This window comes from Anneissia japonica, unplaced genomic scaffold (assembly GCF_011630105.1).
Source record: "Anneissia japonica isolate Jap-2015-1 unplaced genomic scaffold, ASM1163010v1 scaffold287960_len3192837_cov198, whole genome shotgun sequence".
Lineage (NCBI taxonomy): Eukaryota > Metazoa > Echinodermata > Crinoidea > Comatulida > Comatulidae > Anneissia > Anneissia japonica.
This window is the reverse complement of record NW_022712725.1, coordinates 1,577,107-1,590,137: the sequence shown is the minus strand read 5'-3', so window position 1 is coordinate 1,590,137 and position 13,031 is coordinate 1,577,107. Positions and strand designations below refer to the sequence as shown.

Below are 13,031 nucleotides of genomic sequence, written 5' to 3'. Positions count from 1 at the left end.
AAAACGGAGCAGATAATGTTATCTTTAGTTGCGCAAGTTGCATTCGAACTGTTTCCTTTAATATCCTATCTATTCAAACACTAAATCAAACACAGATGACATTACAATCATGACAGCAAGTGAAAACACACACCGACAATAAAACGTGGGTTTCGGCTTGTTGCAATTTGGCCTGTTGCCACCCAACCAACTTTACACCGACAGTCTTTCACATAGATTTTACCCTCATCCAAGCAGGTATTGCAAAATCTCTTTATATAGACATACGTCATCCTCCTCCTCCTCCGTAAACCTGATATCGATGTACATGTTTGTATACAAAGACCTTATTTTATCCTAATGAAGGGTCATAGGTCGGTGTCACTGGGCTTTCGCGCCTCGCCCCCACTTCCATAGGCCCTACGTAACTTTCATAATAAATTTTGCGTTGAATTTTCTAACCCATATGTCGAAGTCCGTATGTGGGCCTAATTCATTATGAAATACTCCTAGGGAAGGTGTAAATTTATGGGGGCCGAAGTGTCTGCGACGCCGGTCAGACCAGGTGTTAAGAATAGGGGTTCTATTGGAGAGTAATACTTCTTATGGGCCTGATCAACAACGGTACCCCACCTCTTTTTTTTTAAATTATAATACGCTAGAGTCGTAGTAATGCAACGAGGAGATTGAGGCGATATGGCATGCATCCTCCATTTATCTGATGAAAAAACTTTTAAAGCTAAATATAGTATAGTGCAATGAATTGAAGCCCAATGGATTGGTGGATAAGAAACTTGTGTTGAAACCCTGTCACTACAGGGATTATTTTTCTCACGTCTAAAACAGCTCCACTAGCTTCATATAGAACCTTAGTTTCTAAAGCATCATTCTATCCTATAATTGGCTAGTTGTGTGCTGTAGGATGTGAAAGAAATGGGAAAAAAATAATTTTATCATTACAGTAAACCTTCATTCATCTCTTGAACACACGTCAATCTTATTTATCATTGTCCAAACCACCTGCTCGCCAGGTAAGTGGGCATCACATACACCGACAGGGGTAAATGTCATCTGGGACACATCTTCCTCTCAAAATAAATCCCCTGACTTGTGTACAATGTAAAACCGTAATCCGACACCTATTGTGACATTCAATACTTATTGGTTAGGGTCCGTATTAGCCAATATAACGAAAATAAAACCACGTGAGTGGGAACAAACAGTCCCGTGACAAGCACTTTTAGAGGGAAGGGTGAAAATCGACAAGAAGACATCCAAGCCTATATTTCCCTCTTTGTTATTGTTTTTTAATTATAGTCAACTTCTGCAGAAAAGATATATGATTTATAATAAAGATGAAGGTGTCGAAGATTATGTTACTTTTATTTGGAGTTTATTGTAGCTGAAATCTGTCGGACAGCTGTTTTTTTTAGATAAACGCTTAAATTTTCATAATGTAGCAAGTTCTGATTGATACGTGTGAGCTCCAACCTGGCATCCCATACTAGGTTAACACGTATAACTTCAATAATGTCTAGAAAACTTATTGACGCGTTTGAAACTGATAGTTAAGCGATCTCCCATTGATGAGTTTAAAAGCGAAGCTGGGGTCCCATAAGACTTACATTGACGATTGACCTAGGCTAACGGGGTTAGATGCTTACGAAGACATGTTCTTTTTTAAAATTGTTTTTAAAATTTAGACAGTTACAAAAGAAAAAAAAAGTCATCTTTACTTTTACAAAGTCAATTTTTCATCACATTAAATTATTATTACTGTTATTGTTGTTAATGTTGTTGTTGTTACTGTTGTTGATGTTGTTGCTCTAGATTTTGGATCAATATTCAATGAAATATTATACTCCTGGTGAAAACGAGTTTCCTCAAATTATTAACTATTTTCATAATGATTTCTTTTTTTATTTATTTATTCAAAAAAACATCAAAATTGCAGCATTATCATTATTGTTATATATAATGCCTATTAGTAATAGTATTAGTTGTACAGTAGTAGCGATTTTATTTTACGTTATTCTGATTCCAACATTTTACAGAATAATATTAAACATTAAAATCGGTAATGTCGCAAAGAAACAACATATTGTATATGTAAATAAATAAATACAAAAAACATGACATGACATAATATAAACAAAATTATTGCAAAGCAATAAAATATATTTTTTTAAACAGTAAGGAGAAACAAGAGTAGTAGCAGTAGTAGTAGCAGTAACATTATTATTAGTAGTATAGTAGTAGTAATAGTAGAAGTAGTAGTAGTAGTGGTAGTAGTAGTAGTAGCAGTAGCAGCAGCAGCAGCAGCAGTAGTAGTAGAGTAGTAGAATTATGGCTTGAGACCGTAATATTTCTGAGAGAGGACCGTAGGACATTTTCTCTCTTCCCATCGGTGACCCATATCCTAACATCAGCATTGACTTACCTAAATGCCACCACGCCGGTACGATGTTTAATTCCGTTGGGGTTTACAGTGGCACTATGGATACTTGACAGCCTTCTCAGGGGCCTAAAATTTCCTTTATATGGTCCCATTTCGTCTTATCTAATAGACGTCAGTACTCCGTTGTTTGTTTATCAATTCGTGTGGCGACAGAATAAAATAATGCGTGATAAGGAAAGTAGTTTGGTGAACCACTTTTAGACTAAAAAAGGGGTACAGATATCAAAAAGTAAATGATATATTGAGTGCATTAGGCCTACAGATTGAAGTTGGTTAGACGTAATGATTAATAGTTCCATTTCAACTGGTCTTTTATTGCGTTGGCCCTGTAGGGGTTTTTTCAGTGAAGTATCTATGTAAAAGAGGGTATGACACTTTAAAAAAACATTGAGCTCCCCAGGGCACCCCAACACCACAACTGAAATTTGCTAAGCTAAGTTACACTAAAGTAGTTCAAAAGTCACCTCGAGTCCCAAATAACCCCTCCCCGTCAAAATACGCAATTGTGTTTTACCATTCTATATCTTTGAGTGATTATCACACTAACCTGTGAGCAAAGAGTGTGCATTTATTTTTTAATACTCCTGTAGGCCTATTGGAATGCTTGTGACAATAGGTCTGCAGAAGCCCATTAGAACTCTCATAATTCTCATTCTCATAATACCCTAGAATCTCTACCAGTAATTTAAGAATTCTGTCAGTAAAAACTCAAGGAATCATTGAACATGATTTTATTTTCGATCTGTGACTTACTAAAATACTTTCATGCTATTACAGAGTTGGTTAAGCCTTTTCAGGGTCATTATCGACATTGTTTTACATTGCTTATTCTTAGCCATTCCGACCCTCTTATTGTTATTGATCTAGTGTCAGTCGTAGTGGTAATAATTATAATAATAAGTAAATGAACAAATTTTATTACTCACCCACTGCACTCTCTGGCCTCGTATCGTAACAAAAATTTGTTCATTTACTTACTATTATTATTACCACTACGACTGGCACTAGATCAATAACATTAAGAGGGTCGGAATGGCTAAGAATTCACAATGTAAAACAATGACTTACTAAAAGTTGATAGCATAATGTAAATGTTTTTTTACTTAGATTTTTTCTAGATTTGTTTGGTTGGCAGAATATAATTAAGCCAATAAATATATTTTTTCACCAGTAGATTTCAGTTTACTATCTTTGAAAGTGAAGGTATATCGCTATGATATCTCTATGGTCGGACATTTTGTAGCTGAATGACGTTGGTATAGTTCTACTGTGAAGCCAGTGGTCTACATTACGTCATCGATGATGTAATATGGTGACAAAATAGTAATACAATAGTATGAAGATGCTTGGAAGAATTTCATCTAGTCTTTAGTTGAATATACTGTGAAAGGTTCTTTAATGTATTGACTAAAGGTTTTTTGAAACTTACATGACAGTTTCGGTCGCACCTTTCACAATATATTATGAAGATGGAAAAGTCAAAGGACAGATCCCACAAAATGTGTTCTTCAATTTGAATATAACGTTTCCCCATTTTAGTATAATTTTCATTAACTTTACAATCTTATATACCTTCATAAATATATACATTGACAAAATAATTTATTAAATTTAATTCGTTATCTATCATATTTTGTATTAATGGACAACGAACCTTAGTAGACACATACGGTAACCTTACGATAAATATCGCATGTAAAAGTTCACAGTAATTAGCTGAAATTTGGTAGTATTTTGGCCATTTAACTGCTTATTTGTTTATATATACATTTGCCACGTTTCTTTCTATTTTTACTAGTTATTTTATTTAATTACACATTGGCTTATATACTTTCCTCTGTAAATTCAATATTATAAAACAATCTACAGTTTGCGGTCACATTAATACAAACTATATTTACAAATGAATATGACCAAAGATCGATTCGAAAGGCCATTTGAAGCCCACCCCCAATCGGTACGTTTTTGCAAACTTTTTGCTCAACTTAAACGCATTCATTAACTGATGACGTGATCTTTGAAAACTTGACACGAACATGGTTTTCAGTTTCACCACTTGAGATGAGTCTCACTGCTGAACTTTGACATTGAAGTGGGATCGAAAGACCAACTGTGAAGTAAAATATGTAAACAATTATAATATTTAATATTAACTTTAAATAATAACTCGGAAAACTCAGTTCTTACTATACAGTACTACGTACTTACTTTCATTCAGTACGCGCTATAATGCCAATTGCACCATGAATGGGTTGTGGACTTTTCTAGATTACAGGAAGCGCTAGCTTCTCGTACTTTAGAGATTTTACAAATGTTTAAGTTATTATTATATTTGTTCCAGTTTATTCTCACCTCGATTACACACAAAAGTAGTATTACTCGTGTCCCTCGAAACAGACTCGTACTCCTATGGGGAAGAGAATGGACAGAAGAGCTATTTAATGAAACACCAGCACACGTATAATACTATATACCTAAGGAAGTCAGAAAAATACAATTATAGAATGATCATTATGATCATTATGATATTATTCACTCTCACCTGCTCTACTTCAACCATTTCCGTAGATCCACACAGTACTTGCTCTGTCTGCATGAGGGCGTGATCAAATCCATTTCCTTCCAGAAACTGCAACTGATCAGGCTCATTGAAGCACTGTGATGAAAACAAGTTTTCATTATATTTTAATTCATTTATTATATTTATTATTCATGATGAGATAAAACAATCTTCAACATTTAAAATAATTAAAATTGCTTATTTTGTTTAGTTTTTAAAGTTAAATAACTTTCAATAGATAATTAAAACAAGAAAGTAATTTTTCTCCTAATTTACGGACACACCGTTCCTAACTCCTCACATAGACATTTTACGTTGACTGGTAATCAACAGAATTTCCGAAGTAAAATGTCAGATAAAACAATACTCTTTAAACATGTGTTTCATTGAAAGATTTTATTTTATTTTATTCCTTTCAGCCAGTATTAACAACAACAAAATCAATAAAGAAAGAGGAGGGCTGAGGAGTGGCAAAAGCGGTACAAAAACTACTATCACCGGATATGGTGTAAAGATGTAAACTTATTTGGTGCTTTTAAATTACGAACTGTAAAAAGTTTCAATATATTTTTTTAATGATTTTCCAAATTTAACCACTGACAATAGGCCTAAGTGATATTATACAAGGTACATAATATCTTTTAGAGCTTTAATAATGTTTAACCAACAACATTAATAAATGAAAAAGGTATAAAGACAATCAAAATTTGCATTTTTATGGCGCATAATTTCATACAAAAATAAAATTGTGCAAACTTTACCTTTAATTTTGTTTCCGTAGTTGGATCACCAACCGACATCTGGATAACGCTCATCTTTACAGGGTAGATGACAAAAAGTGAACAGTTTCGTCTTTCTCCGTAGTTCAGTAAATTGTACTCACCACTCGAGTCTGGTGCAATCGCATGGCAAGCTAACAGATACACGAGAAAGGAAGCGCCTGTAAGTGCTACAACTAATTAATGTGTTAAACATCTGTCTCTTGTACAAAATACCGTAACACACAAACAACAATTGAAAGGTTAAAGCAAGACAATTTCTAATAATTTACTTAAACATACTTAGGAATAGAAACACGAACCTAAGTGCTATGATTACTTTTAGAAATTTTTTCGTTTAAATTCATCCCATCATTTTTAATTTTCATACACATCATAAATATTAAACATCCTCAACATAGTCACGATTAATCCCATTGGGAAAAGAGATTGGAGTGTCCGCCAAGAATACGCGGACATAACATAACTCAGACTTGTTTGCATTGCATAAAATATTGCAATTAGTTGCATGTCTAAATGGTCTAAGAAATAAGAAATCCACTTTCAGATGGAGACATTACTAACGTGTCATGTCAATTGCATATTTAAATCACAAATACAAAATACTATATAAAACTGTAGATATAACACTTCTTGCCTGGCTATATTTCTAACGGTAAAAAAAATCAAAAACACTACGGCCCCCATCTCACAGCAAATTTGTGGATCTGATACCAATAGACCTATTTCAGATATTTAACTATGATGGAGATACACACTTGTCAATTAGCTTTTAGAAAAAGGTCCAGTGGTTCACTCTGTTGAAAACTTTCGGAAGCATCAAGAAATCAACAACATATTGGACTGTCATTACGAGGATAATGCTAAATATTACACTTGAGCCAAAATATGTGGAAGTACTCAGTGAAGTGTCTAGCCTTAAAGGCAAAATCCCAGTAATCGGTGTTAAAATTGCAACCTGAAAAATTAAATAAATTATTTCTAGTAAATAAATAATAAAAATAAAATAATCTCTATTTACTTAGGGTGGAGTAATCGGCCTATAGTTACTGCATTCATATCAATGATATCACCAACCTTTGATTTGTCTAGGTACAAGTGGCCTTTGAGAAGTTATCGGTAAAAAAACCCATGATTTAATAATATTGTTTTGAACCCCAAACTCAGCATGACGTGTAATAAGATACAGATTTTTTTTAAATTTTAAATCCCTCAAGTCCGGAGCTAGGCTTTAGATTATGTATAAATTCAGTTCAAGATGCAATATTAAATATGCAGTTGTGCATTCTTTATTGAATTAAAGTTTCATAAAAAGAAAAAAAAATGAGGGGGCTAGTTTGGATAAGAGAAGTTGATTTAGGGCGAAAGTGCATGGTAATGAGGGCACTATTTGTACTCACGTCTTGAGTTTTTCTTTGCTCGAAAAAATAGTTGAAAGCGGCCACTATTTGGAAATGATATCATTGCCACATTTTGTGAAGATATAAAGACGCCTTCTGAATCTTCTCCGCAAGTCTCGAATTGTCGATCTTCCATAGGATAGTCGTGCTCATCAGCAGAAGGAAACACATCGCCTCCAAGATTCCATCCATCGAACATCTAAACAATGGTTTAATTAATAATCATCATAACTATTTGTATTATTGAATAAATAATGCTTAGATTTTTTTTGTAAAAACTGAACTGTGGACTCGCGTGCCTTTTCTTGACAGCGGGTGAAAATAGGCCTGCCTACATAATATAATGTATAACATATGTAGCAGATGACTTTGCATATATTCTGAGCAAAGCCCATAGGAACTACTGTTAGGCCAAGTGGGAGTAGACTGTGCACGAGATTGCGGTGGCCTACAATCACACCATGAAGCGCAAAACCATCACGAAGCAAATATAAATAAATAGGCGTATTACAGTAACCAATTACCAAAAAGGGAATCAAGCCGATGTCAGAAACCAACTTACGGATCCCCTCTTCTCTATATCACATCAAAAGCAATTGAAGTTATACAGACATTCACATTATTTTACTAGGATTTTCACACGATAAAAAGACAAAATACTCGTGACATAAAAGACATTCGCACGACACAGAAACATGACCAACGGCATTCCCAAATTTGGTTTCTCAATTATATGGTAGGCCTACACAAGCGACAAACACAACTCACCAACCTATCTCATTCAATTGAAAAACGATATTAACACGATTGCACTAAATCCGAAAATTTGGCTCGCAAAATTTCATGACACTACAATCATCATTCCTGCAAAATTACACACAATTCTAACGAAATTACAGAACAAAAGCTCAACAATCCCTTTTCTTGGCAATGAAAGTAACATTATCCTGAAAGCAGACACAATTCACAAGACAAGGTCATACGCCACAAATTGTGTCCATTTTAAAAATGAGAAAATGTCCAGTACATGAATTTCCGTTGGTGTGTTATCAAAAAAGTATTGATATTGAACCAGGGACTCCAGATTTTAGAATGTGGGCGCCTAATAATCAAGTACCAACTGTACAGTTTGAAAGTCCTTGTCCTAACCAAAAGCTTACCTGTAATCCTCCTTCGTTGCACGGCATGTCGATGTTTCTTATTCGTAGGTCTACTAACTCGTCCATAGAATTTGCTATGAAATAAACTGTGCAAAGCATGGTTCTGTCCGCATTGTCAGTTGGTATATATAGATACTCCCCTTCAATGCCGACCATATCAAAACAATCTAAAGAAAATTTACGCCATAAATAACATACAAATGTTAACAAATCGTGGCATTAGCATATATTTTATTGGAATAGTAAACAAAAAGAAAAAGAAAGAGAAGAAGAAGACAAAAGAAGAGGAAAAGAAAGAAAAATAGGATGCAGAAGAAGTAGTAGATGAAGACGAAGTGGAAGAGGTTGAGAAATAGGAGGAAGGAGAATGACAAAAATTAAAAAGCTGGAAGAGCGAAAAGGAAAAGGAAGGGAAGACAAAGGAAAAGAAGGATAATGAAACGGAGATGAAAGAGAGAAGAAGAAGAAAACGAAGTGGGAGAAGAGGAGAATATGTGGTAGGTGAAAGAGAATGAGAAGATGAATTAGTACTGGTAGCAGTAGTAGAGATGGTGGCGTGGCCATAGAAGCTGCAGCAGTAACACTCTGTGTCATCGTCGTCGTTTTCATAAAAAAAATTATCAATAAACCTATTTTCATTCACACCAAGTTATTAGTGTATTAACAAGTGTGGTGTTCCGTTTCATTTAACATAATTTGTCTGTTTTAAACTTTACCTATAATATTTCGGTTACAGCAGATTATTAATTCTCTCATAGTAATAATAAATAATTCTGGATTTATATAGCGCCTCACGTTGACACAACCTCGAAGCGCTTGAACATTATTACCCCTGGATCACTGGATCAAGCACATATGGAACACACACTCAAGCCCCATGGGGGAATTCCATAATGTTGCAGCTGTATTCAGCGCAGGCTGTGTTTGAACCTACCAGGTACCTACTCCTGGGTGGAGAAAGACAACCGTAGATAAAGTGCCTTGCCCAAGGACACAAGCGACTTGCACGGCGAGAGTTTCTAACCCCCGACCTCAAGGTTGGGAGTCCAAACCACAACCGATGCGCCAACCACTTCTACAAAGATAGATAGGTAGGGTCTGATACGTGCTATGATTTTTGTAATAATAAAGGTGTGCACATATAATTAATCACTTACCAAGTGTTTTTTGGGATTGAGGAGCATCACTTCTTTTTCGCAGTTCGCTCAATTCTGACTTTTCAATCTACATTATAAAAAGAGGCATGATCGTTTACAATATGACCTAGCAGTGTCGATTAATAGATAAAAATTTAATTACTAGGAAAAAAAGCAAAAAAAGTAGAAGAAAGAATTAAACAAAATTAATGGAAAACTGTTACCAAGGAATCAGAAGATTGGTAATAAATCGAGGAAGAAAACAAAGTTAAGCAGGAAAGGGAAAATAAGTGTAGGTAACCATCTTTAAATTATAATAGGTAAAGTATAGTATGTAAATAGTAGAGTAAGAAGACACAACATCGAATAGACCTTGCGCCTATGAGATGGGCAGGTATCATTTTTTCAAATGATGGCTAAATAAAATAATAATATAGTAGAAAAATAAGTATTAACTTGCTACCAAAATAGAAAGAAAACAACTAGACATTTCTGAAACGAAACAACCGCTTTTATTCCAGACATGTTTATAGAACACCCTTTACTATCATAAGTGTGACATTACTTTACGGTCGTTCTACTTATGCCTACTACATTATAAGTAGAGCGTTTTTGTTGAAGTGAGGATGAGATTAGGTATTCTTGAAGCATACCTGGAATATAAACGTTACTTCTGATTCTGAAATGCCTAGTTTGATTTCTTACTGAATGAACCACGTGAGCAAATCTTGTTGGTTTACTGATGATTGACCACACGCGCCCCGGTAGTCTATTAAATAGCAATGAGGAAAGACGAAAACTAAGACCTACATAGCTAATTACAACAATTGTTAAACATCTCAGGGATACGATACGATATTACTTAATTATCCAGAATTTCGCTTGTTGATACACTAAACGTAATGGTAAATACGGTATACCAGAAAAGTTAAATAACGAGAAAAAAAAACATAAATAATACTTGTTTATTATTATAAATATTAATGAGTGATAGAAATATGTTGGATTTCAGCATAAGGAGTGAGCATAGAACGACCAAAGGAACAAAATACACTGACAATAATATATTAAGTATCACCGATGCTGAATGTTTTCATCTTATGCGCCAGTAAACCAACTCCGAGAGTTTGTGGAGCAAACAGAATACAGCTGGAAGATAGGATCCTCTGTCTTCACTGCAGAAGTGTTGGAATAATAATTGATCTGAATTAAATTTGTTATCGCTCAAACATTAAAATCACTCAAGTTGCATTTGTTGCTTTCAGTTTAACGGTGCCACAAGCAATGAATGTTGGAATTGCGCATTATAACGATTTATTGAATGAGGTTTCAGGTTTCTTTCCAAGAAACATAAGTAATAATAATAAAAGTAATAATAATAATGATAATAATAATAATAGTAATAACAATAATAATAATAATAATAATAATAATAATCGTCTAAGAATGAGACACATATATAAACATATTTTGCTGAGTACAACTTTAACGAATGTTATTACCAGAGAACAGTTAAAATAGAGAGTGACTATTGAGTGTGGAGTTTGTTATTTTTTCACCCCCACCCCCACCACATACCGAATCAGCGTTTTTACTTTTACCAGTGCCTCGATTGGCCACTGTGCCTAACGTGATTTTTAGGATCGTATTTATTTATTATTTATTTTAAGGTACTCACATATAGTGCTTTGTATGATTTAATATATAGGTATTAGGGTACAGAGTCAATCACATAATATTGCAACTTCCTTCGTTCCTTGGATAATATTCCTAGTCATGCAATCATGTAATTCAGTACCAAAACATTCGATCCAAATTATTTACATCCGACCAGGTACCTATTTAAATTTCCGGGTCAAGAAAGACAAAAATAGCCTAGAAGTCTTGGCAAAGTGCACACGCAATGCGTGCCAAGCAAATATTGCTACTTCGCCAATATGAGGTAGCCTTAGAAAAACATAAGCAAACGAATGAAGGTCTATATATGTTTTTGTAGAGGTTATTAACTTAAAATATTTAAACAAAATGCAAAATCTAAGTAGCTATCTCACCTCTCTTCGAGTATTTGGCATGCTGTAGACATCCTGGATGATGAGGAACACAAATACCAGAGCACCCACAATCATCTTAACACAGTCAAGTTAACAAAACTAAAACGACTTCACCAACAGAAAATGTGAACAGCTAGAAAAAGTGGATGGTAGTTGCAAAAATTGCAGGCGATGGGATGATCTATCTCGCGCGCTCTCTTTCCTGCATCCAACCTTGACTACCGTAGGCCTTACTGATTGTGCGATCTCACAATTCAGCTGTTTTTATGGACGAATATCGCTCTAGTAGAAACGCCCCCGCCGCTCACATATAAATTAACCTAGATAGATCGTCTCTAATAATGTCGTCATTCAGGAGTTTCAATACCTGTGATGGTGATCACTGGTAGTAGTTAGTTATCTTGTAAATTACATTATGATAAAAAAAAATACCTGATGGATCTAGTTCTTAAATATAGGAAATATGGTTTATGACTTCTGGGTGACGATTGGTGATGTATTTATTTCAAACCTGTCTAAAATTTCATTGAACATCAAAGTATTTCAAAGGTCAATACATTTGAAGAGAGCCAAACAAACAAGAACCGTTTATAGCTTTAAAATATACATCAACTATGTTAATATGGTAATTTATTAATTTATCTAGAGAGTAAAGTAATCGCATTGTCGAAATTATAGCTGATTTTAAATTGGCAATTTTCAAATGCAATAAGTATAATGATAATAATAATAGTAGGCAATAATATTAATAATAATAATAAAATCATTTAATTAAGCATACACTTTGTAACTTAGAACACGTCGATTAGATACGTCAACACGGCGTGTTGGAACAACGGATATCAAAGATATTTTCAAAAAGAATAAACCAATGCTATAGCCAATACATTTTAATATAAAATCTTAATTACTTGTTAGCTGTTACTATTGTAGTACTTTTTATAGTCACAAAACAAAATTAAAACAAAAAATATTTACAGTTAAAATGTTGCTGGAACTTCGGTTGAAGCAGGTCGCTGATCGATATCGTCTGACGACTATTCACTAGTGAATATGAACTGTACCTAATACCGGTAATGTGTCTAATACTTTCAGCACTTTCCTTATCTAAGACATTTCCTCTCCATTTACTATTTTTTCCTCATTTCAGGTGTCACCCCCATATTCCGACCTAAAAACCTAATTCTTTATTTAAATGATTTACACCTCAACACAGAACCAAACATCTTAGGAAAAATCCTGTATACCAGCTCACAAAAATTTGTCATGCGTTTTATAGAATTGTTACAGACGTTGTCTTACTGTAGGCCTACATATACTTCAATAATGACAAAGTACCGTAATTATCACCCTCGAATGTGCAGGTATAACATTATCACCTGTATTTGAAAATTATAATATATTTATTTATTCATGGTATAAAAATATAACACCAAAACAGGCAGCCCGTAGGCTGAAATCGTTGGTTTACAAATATATATATATATATATACTGTCTCTTATACACA

At 34.1% G+C, this 13,031-nt stretch overlaps 1 protein-coding gene across 1 annotated transcript; it reads right to left on the bottom strand.

Moving 5' to 3' along the window:
* Positions 1-3,153: 3,153 nt before the first annotated feature.
* On the bottom strand, positions 3,154-11,828 carry LOC117108111 (corticotropin-releasing factor-binding protein-like). Its single transcript, XM_033250054.1, has 8 exons — positions 11,524-11,828; positions 9,494-9,560; positions 8,337-8,503; positions 7,177-7,375; positions 5,759-5,910; positions 4,980-5,093; positions 4,790-4,844; positions 3,154-4,547 (listed from the first exon to the last, which is right to left on the bottom strand). Exons 1-8 carry the CDS (start codon positions 11,596-11,598, stop codon positions 4,423-4,425), a joined length of 954 nt encoding a protein of 317 aa, XP_033105945.1. The 5' UTR covers positions 11,599-11,828; the 3' UTR covers positions 3,154-4,422.
* Positions 11,829-13,031: the final 1,203 nt, after the last annotated feature.